General features: G+C 54.4%; 1 protein-coding gene across 3 annotated transcripts in view; it reads right to left on the reverse strand.

Moving 5' to 3' along the window:
* The window catches only part of SEMA7A (semaphorin 7A (John Milton Hagen blood group)), an 18445-nt gene extending 3689 nt beyond the window's left edge, over window positions 1-14756 (reverse strand). The window contains exons 1-13 of one of the 3 annotated variants that reach the window (XM_044450642.1): window positions 14490-14756; window positions 10943-11076; window positions 10302-10343; window positions 9891-9986; window positions 9392-9476; window positions 8280-8390; window positions 6850-6995; window positions 5021-5199; window positions 4589-4697; window positions 4314-4497; window positions 3316-3431; window positions 1706-1863; window positions 867-940 (exon numbers count right to left, since the gene is read on the reverse strand). In XM_044450642.1, the coding sequence (XP_044306577.1) occupies window positions 867-940; window positions 1706-1863; window positions 3316-3431; window positions 4314-4497; window positions 4589-4697; window positions 5021-5199; window positions 6850-6995; window positions 8280-8390; window positions 9392-9476; window positions 9891-9986; window positions 10302-10343; window positions 10943-11076; window positions 14490-14676 (1621 nt within the window). In that variant the 5' untranslated portion in view covers window positions 14677-14756. The other 2 variants (XM_044450641.1, XM_044450643.1) reach the window with 2 other exon arrangements.
* Window positions 14757-14956: the final 200 nt, after the last annotated feature.

Below are 14956 nucleotides of genomic sequence, written 5' to 3' on the forward strand. Positions count from 1 at the left end.
GGGAAGGGAAGGGAAGGGAAGGGAAGGGAAGGGAAGCAACCGGTGAGAGCAAGTGAGCGCCGCACCCGGGGCCACGGGTGAGGGCTGGGGACTCGTCCAGACTCCGCCAGCCCAAAGGGGCTCCGTCAGAAGGGCCCCATCGAGTCGCCCCCCTTTGAACCACGTTAGGGCCAACCCACCTTAGAGATCACCTGCCACACTCTCAGAATTCCCGGTAAGTGTTGAGCTGAGCTACCAGACTCGCAGTGCCCGGGGCTTAGGCGACATAAAGAGATATGTAATGACCCCCATGGGAGGGCCAGGTATGGGTGGAACCTGGCTTTTCCTGGGATCGTGGCTTGCTGTGTTGTCTGAACCCAGCCAAGGAACCACAGGCAGCGCACAGCCTAGTGATGAGCGATGGGTTCTCTTCATGGGTTGTTTGGGTGAACACAGCTGGGTTCAGGCAGCACGACAATCCACATTTCGGCAACAGTCCCCACTCGGGCCTTGCTTGCCATTTACTAGGCTGGCTAATTGTAGCTGGAAGGGAAATGGGCGGCCCGGCAGCAACACGGGGCCGCAACCTGCCCCTTGTAACGCAGCGTGTCGGCTCGGGCCAAGGGGCCGCTGAGGCCCGTTTGCTTTACAAAGGGGGTGCAGAAGACATGCAGAAGGCGGCGGGGGGCGGGGGGAGAGAAAGAGAGAGGATCAACTCAGCCGGCTACCCTGCGGGACCCTCCTTGAGACCATGGCTATGGGGACTGTCCCTCGGCGCCCCCCTCCACAGGACACCACTGGGTGCAGCTCATCCACTCTCACCCCAGCGGCTCCCCAGTTCCTTCCAGGTCTGAAAGGGGCAGGAGAGTTTGGCTCGCACACACTACCTTTTTCGTTGCCATGGTTTGCGGTAGCACAAACATCCGGAGGCACATCATGGCTCAGAGCCTGCAAGAGGGTTCTGAAAAAAGACCGAGATGCCCACATCAGAAGGCTGGCAAATGTCAGATATGTATTTAAGCTAAACCCTCACACGACGGGCAGCGCGGCTGTTTCCACAGGAGGCACATCCAGCAAAGCAGTTATGTTTTGTTGTCTCGTGCAAAGCAAGCAGAGGATCCATACACAAAACAGATGGGGGCAGTAGAAAAGCAATACGACATTTGGCTGAGAAACTGCTGGCGTGGCGATAGCGAGGCTCAGCATGGCGGAGCGCAACCTGTGGCCCACAGACCCCTGGGGGGCCGCAGCGCCGTCACAGGGGGGCCGCGAAGGCTTGGAAAAATGCCATGGGTTTTTGCAGTCAAATGAAAGCAAGAGGGAAATATTGTTTTTTAATTCGAAGGTGAGGAGGAAGAGAGCTGGGCAGGCACCAAGCAAAGCGCCCAGGGGTGCCGCCATACCTCTACAAGAAAACTCCCTGCAAGCAGAAACCAAGCACCTCTTCCTCCCCGAGGTGCTTGTTTTCTGCTTGCAGGGAGTTTTCACGCAGAAGAGCGTTCAGAAGTGACGCCTGCTGCTCGCAGCTGCACAGGTACCTCCACCTCCCCTGCGGATGGTGCGCCCTGTGCAGAACCAGGGCTGAAACTCTGAGCATGGAGCCGGAAGGCCACCCCCGGCTCAGGAAGAAGTGCTTGCGAGGCAGTGGCCAGAGGGGACGATGGGGCAGGCGGGCGAGGCAGAGCAGCGAGCGAGAAACAGCGGAAATGAGATGTGAGGTGCCTACTGATTTCCGGGGTCGTAAATGGAAGCGCATTTCCCATGGGACCATCCACAGTAGGGGTCCCGTGCCAGGACGCAGCTCTCGCAGCTGCCTCGGTAGGCCCCGCACATGGCGAGCGGGAGCTGCACCACCTCCTTCGCCGAGGCCACGAAGAGCTCTTTCTGCAAGGGAAGAAAGCCAGCGCTGGGACCTGCTCCCTCCTGCCCCGCCGGCCAAAAACGGCCGGACGCAGACCCCCAAGGAGCGCGTGAAAGGACAGCCCTGCCTACTGCAGAGCGGAGGGCGCCCCCAAAGGCACCTCCAACGCATCGTCCTCAAAGCCAGACGCACCCCAAAGAAAGCGAGGGGAGCTGCATCCAGGAGGAGCCAGGTGTGTTTCCCAGCATCTCCAGGGAGGGCTAAGAAGGACACCTGGCGAGGGGAGCTGCATCCAGGAGGTGCCAGGTGTGTTTTCCAGCATCTCCAGGGAGGGCTAAGAAGGACACCTGGCGAGGGGAGCTGCATCCAGGAGGAGCCAGGTGTGTTTCCCAGCATCTCCAGGGAGGGCTAAGAAGGACACCTGGCAGGTACCTGCCCAGCACAGCATGGGCAGCTGCCCCTTTCGAATGTTCAGCCCCCAGTGAGGACTTGGCATGATTTAACAGGGCTGTTGGAGGCTTAACCAGTCCGGGGGTGGGGGGTCCCAACCCTCAAAACAAGCTCGCAGCTGGGTTTACGTGGCTTGACTAGCTGTGGCGAGGGTGGAATCCACAGAAACAGCCCCTGTGGGTAAGTGGGGTGCAGCTCCGGCCGGCACGCCACGAAAACGAGGTCACTGCTGAGAGCAGAAGGCCAGGTGGACTGGTGCCCCAGCTCTGCCTAAGAGAGCTTCCTCCATTCCTAATCCATTTCTGCAGTGATGCGGCCAGGGCTGAGGATGCTCTGGGCGAGTCGCCCCTGGGGTACACCCCACACCACCAGCCTGGCTGCCCCACCTCTGACACAGGCTCTTTCCGCACAACGCTCCCTGGGTGCCAGGAAGGAAGCAAGCCCACCCTCCCTCCTTCACATCTTTTCTATTTGCATGTTTTCAAATGCTGGGCAGCACAGCGACTTCTGCGGGAAAAGCCAAGAAGGCAGGAAAGCCAACCAGTTCCATTACGCACCACCTGCTCTCACTCCCTTCCTGAACAGCTGGTGGTGGCAACAGCTGCGCCGACACATTTCCCCTTCCAACGTTAAAAACTGGTAAAAACAAAATCCTGCTCCTGTGGAATGCAGAGGGGACAGATGGAGAAGGTGTGGCGGCTGGAGCTTCGCCCCCCTGCAAGACGGCTGTGGAGAGCTTTGCTCTTGAGCAGAAAAGGCTGGATGTTGCTACTCAAGGCCCAAGCAATCGGGGACTACAGGGATCCAGACGGATGCCCCAAACCTGAACCTACAGCTCTGCCATATCCTCTCCTTGAATCCGCTTGTTCGCTCCTCATGTGTCTGCTGGGAGATCTGGCTCTTCCAGACCACGGAACGGCAGGCTAAGCTTTCCACGTCTCTGCGCGACCCTTGGCGCCAGCGGCGAAGGCTTTTCCAGGGCTCGGCGGCTTCCAGGGACTCCCAAACACCAAAGCTTCGCTTACCTTTGCACTGTCCAAAGCCATGGCCCGGATGGCAGCAGGAGGCTGGAACGGCTGGATTTCCAGGATGGTCATGGCGCCCTCTGGTAGAAAGACGACCTTGTGGATTTTTCCTTTGTCTGCACAAGGGACGGAGGAAGAGGCGGGTTGAGTGGAGTAGGAACGATGCACGGAAGGTGGGAGAGACGGCGGCTGGACGGGGGCGAAGGAAGCAGAAGGACCGGCCGAGGGGCACCTGAGCGGACCAAAACGTTTCCACAGCTGCCCCCCCACCCCCTCCTCTTTCTTCCGCCCATCATCCCCTTTCTTGGGACTATGAAACTTTTTACGTGAGCTTCAGCTTAGTCTTCAGGCTTAGCTATGCATTAACTCCTGGAGAAATCAAACCCACGTCATCTGTTTTTGAAAGTCGGCGGGCGGAATGTGCTGCCAAGATGCTGCTCTGGCCAAGGTAAAAAGACAGCAGAGCAGAGCAGGAGTGTTGGACTACGGCTCCCATCCAGCTGGCTGGAGTGATGGGAGTTGTAGTCCAACAGATCAGGAGGGCACCTGGCTCTGGGATCCTAGACTAAAGGGTCCGTCTTGCCTCAAGGAGGATGGGTTCCAACTTCTGCTGACCCACAGGGTGACCTTGGCCCTTCTCTCGGTTCGGCCCCAAGCTCTAGTTTTGGAAAGAGCGGGCAAGAGAGAGAGAGAGAGAGAGAGGAGCCATAATCCATTCAAGCAGCGGCATGGCAGCCAGGGGGAAAATCCCCCTGCAGAAGTCCCACAGTTTATCACAGGCTGCTTGTAAGGCAGTCGCTTCACCCCAGGAACCAACGTTCCTTCCTGAGCCAAATTCAAGGTGCCGGCCTTTGCCCTCAAAACTCAAAATAGTCCCAAGGCTGGCGATCTGAGTGGCTTCCAGGGAACCTGCTCAGTTACGAAGATTCTGACTTTGGGGGAAGCGTCCTGGTCAGCTTCAGAAAGCCCTCAGACTGAATCGGCAGTTGGTACCTAACCTGTAGCCAAGTAGGAGACGGTGTAGTTGTCCCCGTCGGCTGTCTGCACCTGGTGGACTCGGATTTGCTGGTAGTGGTGCCTGCTGTAGAAAGAGGCTTCCTGCTTCACCCGGTGCAGCACCTCGGGATGTCTGTCCGCCACTTTGAAGGTCTCGTGTGGCGTCAGCTGCTCTCCGTCCAGACACTGGTAAGAGGACACACAGGTGAGGCCACCCGTCGGGCAGGCGAGGGAAAGGAGCGGGCCGACAAGCCCAGCACCCAGCCACCCTGCTTACCTGCCCAGGTCTCACCACAGGGAGCACATCTGTGTATCCTTTGAGAGGAGATGTCCTGAACAAGTGGTCAATTTCGCCCACAGTAAAGACACAGACGGCGGAATATTCCCTGCGTTTGAGAAAGAGAAGCATTTGGCGATGCAGACTACAACGGGTAACGTCCAACATGCGTCCTGTTTAGAGTAGACCTGCTGAAATGAACAGGACTGAAGTGGGGTGGATCTGGGGGACCCCAGGGTCAACGTGAGATCCTAGGCAGGCTGGATTCGGCCCATGGGCCTGAAGCTGAGCACCCCTTGCCCAAATCCTTTTACTGGCCCACCCCAACCCAAAGTGGCCACCGTGCCGGGAGCCACCACGAGGGGACATGAAGCCCCATCTCAACTAGATCCCTGTGGGTTCGCCTTCCACCAAGAACCAAGGCAGGCTCACCACTCATTTGAGAACAGCCCGTAGACTTTCGTCTTGGACCAGTCATCAGACTCAAGGATGAAGACGTCCTGCAGCCGGTGGAAGTGTCGGCCGGAGGCGGAATCCACACAGAGCAACGTGGCCTTCAGGAAGGTCGTCCACTTGGCGGCGGAGAGCGAACCTCTGCCTCCTTTATCTCCCTAACGAGAGGGGCAGGCAAGAAAAGCAACGCGTTAGGACTAGGCGTAAAGCTAAGCAGGGTCAGCCCTGGTTAGAATCTGGATGGGGGACCTGAGTCCTGCACTTGGACCGAACGGACCTCCAGGCTCCTTCCAACAGAATTCTGTGGTCTTAAATGAGAACTGACCATTCCTGGGCCTCACGTTGGCCACCCACACAAGTTTTACACGCAAGCACCGAACGTTGAGTCATGGAAAGCATCCGTGAAGCCCCCCGTTTGGCATCCAGACAGAGCCTTTTCCCATCGTCAAAGCCAACAAATTTCTGAAGACACTGCAGAGGCTTTTTGGTGGTAGTGCCCTGTTCCTAGAACTCCCTTCCCGGAGAGGTTCGCCAAATCCCAAGTGAAATGTATATACATGTATATCATTTTAATTTGCCCAGTCTTTCTGATGCAGTATGTATTTTATGAACATGTATGGATTTTTTAAAAAACCAATAATGAGCTTCAGGGCTTAACTGTAGTGCTGTGTATTATTGCAATCATTTGCATGGCTTCATTTTTTAAGCCATGTCATGAGTGGAGCCGGGGGTCAGACTAGATGGCCCAGGAGATCCCTTCTGTCTTGTTCTGTTTCTATGTTTCCATTTTGTTTTACTTGTTTTTTGGGGGATTCTGGTCCTTAGTTGCACCTTTCTATGTAAGCCACACTCTGGGATCCTCACCAAGTGAAAACAGCATTAAAACAGTAACAGACACAGGTAACGGTTTCACAAAGAAGTAAAAACCTGGCATTAGCTTCCCAAATTATATGCTTGGCAAGGTTTAACAGCAGTTTAACAGAAGCAGGGAAAGCTTCTTGCAAACAGCCAACCCTTCCAAAAGCTCCCCCTAAGCGCACGTCCTTCTCGCCAGTCCCCATCCACCCCGTGTGACTTCTAGGGTGCAGTTCTGGTTCTGCTTATGGGGCAGCAGAGGGCGAGCGCTGGACCCCTTTCGGTGTTCAAGACATGCACCCGCTTTCTTGGACCGGGGCTGCAAACACCCCTGGCGTGCCCGTCTTCTCCCCTCCAGACGGAACATACTCCGTTCCTTCAACATTTCTTCGTGCGACCGGTGGTCCCATGACATGGTGCTAAACCTCACGGCCCACGGAGCCCAAGTCCAACCTTCTGGGGGTTTCTAGACAGGTACAGCCCTCCATCACATCACCAAGTTGCTCCTGACTTCTTCCCCCAAGCACCCCCAAATGATTTGGTGACTTCCCAGCTTTAGCTCAGTTTTTCCACCTTTCTAAAACAAAAAACTGGAGTGTTTCTCCTAAGATTTAATGACTGGTGGTAAGAGACTTATTTATTGAAAACGTTTCTATACTGTCCCTTACCGAAGCCTAGGGATGGCTTAACAATACAAAATGTAAAATAAAACACAGCTTCCTAAAGATTCAGCTAACCATAAAACCCCAATCAAAACAATCAGCTCTTAAAACAATGGGAAAATAAAAGGGTTTTTAAAGGGAAAGAGGTGGCAATCTGGGATCGCCCTTCTGCAGTTGTCTTGCTCACCACTCCAACCCGGTCACAAGAGCAGCACTCGTATCCTGTGGAAACGGGCCGGCTTCTCCCCCAGGTGCTCCTTCCACACAGCACCCCAGCCCCCAGCCCTTTACCTTGCACAGCTGGGCCACCCTGGAGATGCTCCTGGGGGCCAGCGCGTCGCTTGGCCAGTCGGCGTTGTCCTCCCGGAAGAAGTAGTAGATCTTATCCTTGTACGGCTGGTCTTGTTTGATGACAGCGGCCTTGACGAACTGGGGATCTGGAAACGGGCAAGGCAGAACGCCAGGGGAGAGGAGAAGGGTTTTAGGCCGGTGGCTCAGCTCTGCCAGATCCCGGGGCAAAAACAGGGCTTTGTCTGCACGTCACTGCTCCCTACATCACACAGGGAGCTTTGGCTGTGGAGGAGTACGAATGAGCCAACCAGATAATGTCTGGAGAGGCAGGAAAGCTGCGAATGGCCAGCACCAAAGGCAGGCAAGAAAATGACGCAGTGGAGAACGTTCCTGTTCAGCCAGCCAGCTGGGTACGCCCATCTCCCCGGCACGCCATGCCGGTTCCCTCCAACTCAGCGTTCCTCCTTCCTCGTCCGTATCTACCACACTCCGTACTCACTGGGCTAGCGGGGCCGGCGGAGGAGAGGAGAGGAGAGGGGCTGCCCTCTTCAGTCTCCATAAGATCCATAGAACATTACAAGCGGCTACCGCATGCTCCCATTTTCCTGTTCCTCCCCACTCCTTTCTCCTTCCGTGTCGCATCTTTTTGCACGGTGAGCTTGAGGGTAGGGGCTGCCTCAATCTCACTGATTCTTAAAACATGGGGGGGGGGGGCTTTTTGACTGCAGAGTGCAGAAGTGATGCTTTAAACAGATAGGATGCTTCCCCCGGCCCACGACATCCTTCTGCAACCTGTGAGGTTTCCCGAAGCCCGAGAAAACCTCCTCCTGGTGCTGAATGGGGCCAGTTTGGCCACAGATGCATTGGCGCTCACAGCCTGCGCACGGAAACGAGACGGAAGAATACAGGCCGTCCCTGGAGGGGAGAGAGTTCCACCTGCTCCATCTGTTCCGCACTGGAAAAGCCCCAGCAGACTCTCAGAGAGGAACGGTCCCTGGCAGGGACACACGGAGCAGAACGTTGCGTCACTGGAGGCTCGTTATCTTGGGTTTCCAAGATTAGGGGAATCAGCCTGCACTGTGCTAATTACACGGCAGTCTGCCTCTGCCGCCTCCTGCTCCACGCCATTCCCTCCGAGGGAAACTCTGGGCTTGTTTTAAACCTGCACAGTTTTCCCACCTGGACTTCGACGCCTGTCTCTTGCTGGGGTGCCCTTTCCACTTCCTCCCTTGGGTCAGTGCTCAGCTCCTTTCAGAAGGGACCAGGGCTCCCGTCCTTGGCAGCCAGCATGGCGCCAAGCTGGAGAAGATGCTTATGAAGCATCCACAGGGGAAGGATTAGTTCAAATCCCTCAGTGGCCGTGCTTGTGTGTTGTTGGAGGTTGGGGCAAGAACAAGGAATTCCCACCCTTCAAGGACCACCACACTCACTATTCATGACGGTGTCACTGGTGTAAAGCTCGGCCGATCCTCGAATCCGACGAAAACGCGGGATCCGCCCATTGTACTGATGCTTCTTGATGGTAGAGTAGATATCCTTCCCTGCAAAAGAGCAGGTCTTCAGAGATGGCGTGTAAATGCAAGGCGATCCGGATGGGTTTCCCAAGTCCATGTCCAAGGACTTCCTCCTTTGGAAGCCTCCCAGTCCACGCCAGCTCCCCACACTCCCTCTCTCTCTCTTAATGGGAAAAAGTCTGCACATGTTTGTGTACATTTGGCAAACCTTTGCTCCCAGCGGCAAAGGCATGCGTGCACAAATTTTAGAAATGTCCCCGAGTATTTTTAAGCATTTTTCAAAGATGGGCATGTCAAATGCGTTTTGCATTCTTCATGGAAGATTTCGCAGGCCCAGAAATTCACAGATTACCAACAACTTGCATCTGTGTTTGATTTTTGTACCCCTGATTAATTTGGTCATTTCCCATCCCCGGAAAGGCAATGGATTTGGGGTGAGTCCTCAAGGGGCAATGGATTCTTCATTCAGTCCTTGGTTTTAGTGCCAGTGACGGCAAGAGAGCTCTGGGGGTTCCTCCATCACATGCCTGACACAGCTGTGGTCCCCACACGATTTTTTGCCCCAAAGCACCTGATCCAGAACTAGCGCAAGGGGCCTTACTCTCCGAGGAACCCCTGCGCATCGGCCATTCTGGGAGGGGGCCAGGCACGAGGAAGGGCTCCTGGGAACCCCATAAGGCACTGCAGGGAGTCGGGGGCCAGCGGCTTTGCCTTGAGTGGCACCGCTGGTTGGAAGAGGGCGATGCCCAGGTGCGGGTGCAGCTGGGCAGCACTGAGCTCATGAAGAGCTGGCAGCCAGTGTGGGGTGGCGGTTCGGAGGATGGACTGGGATGTGGGAGACCCCGGTTCTAGTCCCCACTTGGCCCCGAAGCTCACTCGGGCAACCCTGGGCCGGCCACTAATCCGCCTACCTCACAGGGTTGTTGTTAAGACAACACAAAGAGAGCTTGGAAAGCCACCTTGCAAGAGAAATCAAGTGGCAAACCACAACCACCACTACTACAAAATGACCTTCCATCCAGACTTACCATCAACCAGGACGAGGGTGTTTTGGTCGAGCTCAAAAGGGGCCAGTCCCTGGGCAGTTATCCCTGGTTCCTTTGCCCCATTCACCTGCACGGGGACAGAAAAGGCCATGGTTCTCTGCTGTGTCTGGACACAAGGGGCCACGGGGGGTGCCTTTCTCAGCTCCACTCCTGGCACGAAGCGCTGCCAGGAGGGTGGCTTCAGGCACCGGCCGTCTCTCTTCAGTTACAAAGCTGGTGCCACCCACCTCCCCCTGTTCTGCACCATTTCTTCCCTTCCTTCGGCAGCATGACAGCTGCTGGAAAAGTAATTAAAAGCCATTTTTTAAACAGAGCGGAAGTTCCTTTCCCAGGGAAATAAGAACTGGGGGTTGCAAGAGAGGTGGGCAGCTTTTGCCACTCCACGAGGAACGATCCGGAGGTTAAGGTCACGGAGGAAGTGAAGTGGCGAGATACCAGAGCAGCTTCTTAGAGGGGTCCCGGCAGAGGCTCCAGTGCTTACCCAATTCCAGCATGTGGGGTTGCAGGCGTTCGTGCCGCAGATCAACAGCTTGTCATCGTATTTTTCCAGCAGCGTGAGATAGTTCTTGGCATCCTCCTGGAGAGGCAGCCGAGGACGAGAGGAAAGAAAGCAAACATGGTCTGGATGAAGAAGAGCCACCAGCTTCTCTGGTTCTCACCAGGCAGGACGGGTGGCGAGGGAAGCTGCACACCTGGAGCTGTGGATGGCGAAACTGTGGAGTCCAGACCGGCCGGGGCAGATGGGAATCCAGCGGAATTCTACCCTTGGACTCTAGGCCACGGAACACCCTTTGCCCTCCCCACTGGCTGGATAATTAAGGAGAAAAAAGGGAAAGAGAGAGGGGGCATCCACTAAAGATTTCAGGGGCTACAGCTTTTCCTCCAAACTTACCTGTTTTCTGCAGTTAGACGATTTGTCTGCATCAAAAGGCACCTGATTGACAGAGAGAGGAGAAAAACCGTTTTGAATACAGTGTCTTTCTGTACCCATAAACAGTGGGCTGTATGCCCCCAGACTTTATGCAAGCCAACTCCCGAATCTGCCACTGTTGTAGCAGCAAAATGCTTCTGAGAAGAAGCACCCCAAAGTACAGTTTTGCTTCCAAGGAGCGTACATCTCACAAGCAAAATCAGTGTTTTTCACTCTGGCAAGCAGGCAAATTCCAGCGACAATTTTTGTGGTACGTGTACAACCCCCCGTGGGGTCTGGAGAGGCAATGCAGCCTCGGAACTGCAAGAAGTTGATCGATCTATATTGATGCGTAGATCTAACCTTCCCATTCCACACGGTTATAGCAATTAGTCACTGACACTTTGGCAGCAGTGTCCCAGTTTTCCCAGCTGACCCCAGAAGAATCGAATTAACCGGAGCTTGCCGAATGGAGAATATTACTTGAGGTGAGATTGGAAGCTTTTTCAGGGTTTGGCAGCTTTCTAAACAGTTGGATTTAAAATCCCGTACGCATCTATGGATTTAAAGTTCAACATTTATGATTGCATTTGGACAGCAAACTTTGCCGCGAGTTTCCTCACCTTAAGGTGGTTGGAGTTTGCAAAGTCACAATAATAAAGTTTATTTTCCGCCCCCACGTAAACAGAAGACGTTCCTTGTTCATGGTAGAGTGCAATGTGGTTTTCGGAGGTGTTAAACAAACATCTCTTCTCTCCTACAGGGTAGAAACAAAGGAGGCAACTCAGTACGGGGGGCCCTTCAGAGATTACGTGGAAGGAAGTCAGAAGGTCGACGGTGGTCAAACCACTGAGCTATGCCTAAACCACCCACTTCACCTATTCCCTATTCCCTTCCCCCTTGAAAACACTACCCAGAGCAAGTTCCACCCCAAATTGCCTGTTCGGTGTTTCCCAGATGTGCCAAACTTCGGTGCCCATCATCCACGGTGGTTGGGGATGACAGGCATGGTAGTCTGACACATCTGGGAGGCGTGTAGCTGAGAAAGGTATATCTGTAGGATAGAGATGGCAAATGCCCAGTTCTCTCTTGGTCAGTTTCTCACTGTTTTCTGCCCGGTTTCATTCCATTTCCACATCCCTGGGTGAAGTTTAAATCTACATGCAGTTCTGTGCACATTTCTCTTCGTATTTGCATCCTTTTGTTTATGCAGCTTTGCATAAAATGGGCATTTTTGCAAGCCGTTTCTTCCCTAACACAATGCACATTATCTTCATTTCATATCGCTTCCTACCTCCCCACACTGCCCGACAGCCGAGGCTGCCCAGGAGCACGCAAACAATAACTCCTTCTAAAGATGGTCAGAAGCTATTTAGAGACAAGCTATAAACAGGCAGTGCAAACAGAGGCAAACAACTCTGAACAATGAACCGAGACAAATCCAAGAGCTCCGTTTATGCACCACCTACATTTCCTGCCCGGCTCACTCAATCCCAGCGAATGCCACCAGCAATGCCCGCGACGACAACAACCACCAGGCCATAATAATCTTCTTCGGCTCTCCCTGTGGCAAACGTCAGGCTTAGATCATAGATTAAGAACAGGCTGACAGCCTGGTGTCACCTCCGCATCGCAAGGGGAGACCTGGTCTTATTTGCAGCTTTTTAGAGATAAACGCTCCATGGGGCACTTCCCAAACTCAATCCTGGGAAGCAGACTGGGGTTATTAGTTTGGTCCCGAGCCTAGGAATGGATGGGAACTCCAGTCCAGTCCATTTATGGCCAGCATTTACCCTCTAAAACCTGCCCTCCTTGGCCAAAGTCTGTGCTTCCCCTGCTCAGCCGTTCCTGATCGCAGCTTTTGATCACGACGCATCTGTTGCGGCCGAGATCCGGAGCCATAAGCAGGGGGCCAGGCTGAAGCACCAGGCCATGAAACTCCACTGGCTAATTTCTGGGGGTCAAGGCTGTGCTAAAAACCACGGAGGGGAACTGCTTGTTTTCTGAACTGCTGACAACCGTCTTCCAAAACAAACAACTCGCTCCATCGAGCCCGGGGACTACGAAGAGCGAAAACAGCCCTATAGAAGCCGTCGCACATCATTGCCTGCTGATTTCTAAACAAGTTGTTTCTCCAGTCTCTGTGGGATATTATATCATTCCTGCAAGAGGCAACAAGAGGTTTCCCTTCCCAGAGCTGCATGAGTCACTGATGATCTTCAAGAAGGGGAATCCTTGTTACCACAGGGCGCCAAACACGCCCGTGATGGAGCTAATTCTCTCACACGGGAGACACGTGCCAGCTCCTGGTGCCATGCCAGCGATACTCCGCTTCAGCAGAAAGGGCCAATTCGCTTCCCTGTCCCATTCCCGCTCGGGACACGGGATATCCTATTAATTCACCAGTCACAAGGCTTTCCAGGCATGGATTGTATCGACAGCCATGGATGGCTTGATCAGCCTGCAAAAGCCCTCCCCAGAGCATTGCAGCTACGCATCTCAGGCTGTGCCTTATTCAGCAAAGGTTTCCTTTGCGCCTGTCGCACACGGCAGTGCTTCCTTGGTAAGCGCACGGTGGGAGCTAATTCAGCTAATTGCTGAAGAGGCAGCGCACGGCAAATGCTTCTTGCCTTGGCGATGTCCAACCGCGGCTCCTTTTTGGAAGGAGGCCATTGTACGGATCAATTTTGTACCGGAACGGTCCTTAATGCTGTCTGAGTACGCACAGTTGCTAGCAATCCACCTGCTTCCAGGAAATTAATGCATCATCAGTGTAAATGGATTCTGGGCGCAGCTAAAAGACGGATACTGCAAGATCGCAAGGACAACGGATGTGCAAACCTCTCCACGTTTTTGACGACTGGGGGAGGGGAGTCACTTTTCGTCCCAGGGCCGGCACACCAGCAACCGGGCCCAGATTGCTGAATAAGGAGTGGGGAGCAGGCAAGGGCAGGAAAACCGCCGTGCGCCTACCCACGCTATTTGCACAAAGGCGAAAGGCCGGGGACACGGGGCCGCTGCCCCAAACGTCCTTTATTCAGCAGGCCAGGGCGCAATTGCGTGTTCCAGGAAGGCCGGCGGATTCCTTTTTCTCGTCTGACACAACGGCCGCATTTAGGGCTTCCAAGCAGCAAGGCCCGCTTCCCCTGCAGCCCTGCGCCTTGGCCCCACACTCGCTGGAATTCTGGAACGGTTACGACCAGCCCGAGGAGGCCGCTGCCAACTCTGCCTTAAGGGCGCCCTTGTTAACTATTCTGGCCTTTGCCCTGCGCAAAGCCCGTGCGGCCGTGGCATTTTGGAGGTGCAGATTGCTCCAAACCACAGTCTCGGAAACAAAGAAGGGTGCGCTTGGCAACGGGCGGGGAAGCGAGGTGGGAGATGGAACTGAGGAAGGACTGTTCCGCTGGACTCCCACATTTGCATCCTAACAGAGGGTGGATTCATTCCCCTCTGGCCAGCGGGAGTGTGTAATCAGTTTGTGCTGGCAACCACACTGCGCGGGTCATGCGCACATCAGCGCCACTGACCATACATGGCCCACGCATTAGGTCTCTTCGCAGAGCAGGGAGAAGCTGCATGCATAGGCTTCCTGGGATCGGGGCCGCGATCATGAGGAAGAAGCCTTCCCCTGCACACTCAGCACCCGGCCTCCCCTTTCTAATGTGCAGCGGGCTGTGAAGACAGGCAGCACGTTGTGTGACGAGGCTCCATCAGCCCCAGCCAGATGGGCTCTCCTGTCCGGAGGTGCCGGGCTGAATCGGTGCTGTGCCCCACCAGTCAGATGCCAGGCTGGGGAAACGGCAGCACGGCGCCATGTCTGTGGCTGGAGAAGTCTCTTATCTAAAAGCAGGAGAAGCAGCTGATTGCTGTGTACCAGGCGCTCGGCCTGGGCACTGCTGAGTGGCCAGACTGGGGTGCATTCTGAGCAGGGAAAGCGCAAGATCACACGGTTTCCTCGTGACCAAACTCCCTCGCCCCCATGAGCTGGAAAGCAAGTATTTTGGAATAACACTGCATGACTTTGTTGTGCTGAAACATCTGAACGCTCATTAATACCATGCCGTTTGCCATTAAAGGCTTGGGACCTCTCTCTCCTCCGATTTCTTTTTAATGCATCCCTTTGAATCATCTGTCTCGGGTCCTTAGTCAGTAAAGGCTTCATGGCCTCACCCTCAGTGGACCGCCAAAGGCACGAGGAAGGAGTGGAGAAGATAAAGGTTTCAGAAGTTGGAGCCCTCTGGTCCACACATCTCTTTCCTCCCGGGTTAACCGTTGGTTCCTCCAAAGCAACAGCCTGAAAGCTTTTCCACCCAAATAGATAAACACTGTACTCCAATGTGTAGAGAAATATTTTCATATCTCTTGGCTACAGACCCTCTTCACTCCACACTGTGGTGGAAAACAGAGAGATAAACACCAGCAAGGTTCATTTGCTTATGTAAGTAATCTAGGAGCGCATCGTTTGTCACATAAAATTGGCTGCTAATTTTACAGTATATACATGTCATTTCTACAGAATGCTTTTATTAGGGTCACGCAGGCAACTCCAAGGGGACTGCAGGTGGGGCAGCGTTTTAAACCGCTGTGCTGCTGGGCTGGTTGATCAACAGGTCGCCAGTTCGAATATGCACAGCGGG

The sequence above is a fragment of the Varanus komodoensis genome, unplaced genomic scaffold, assembly GCF_004798865.1.
Source record: "Varanus komodoensis strain SLA01 unplaced genomic scaffold, ASM479886v1 scaffold67, whole genome shotgun sequence".
NCBI classification, from domain to species: Eukaryota; Metazoa; Chordata; class Lepidosauria; order Squamata; family Varanidae; genus Varanus; species Varanus komodoensis.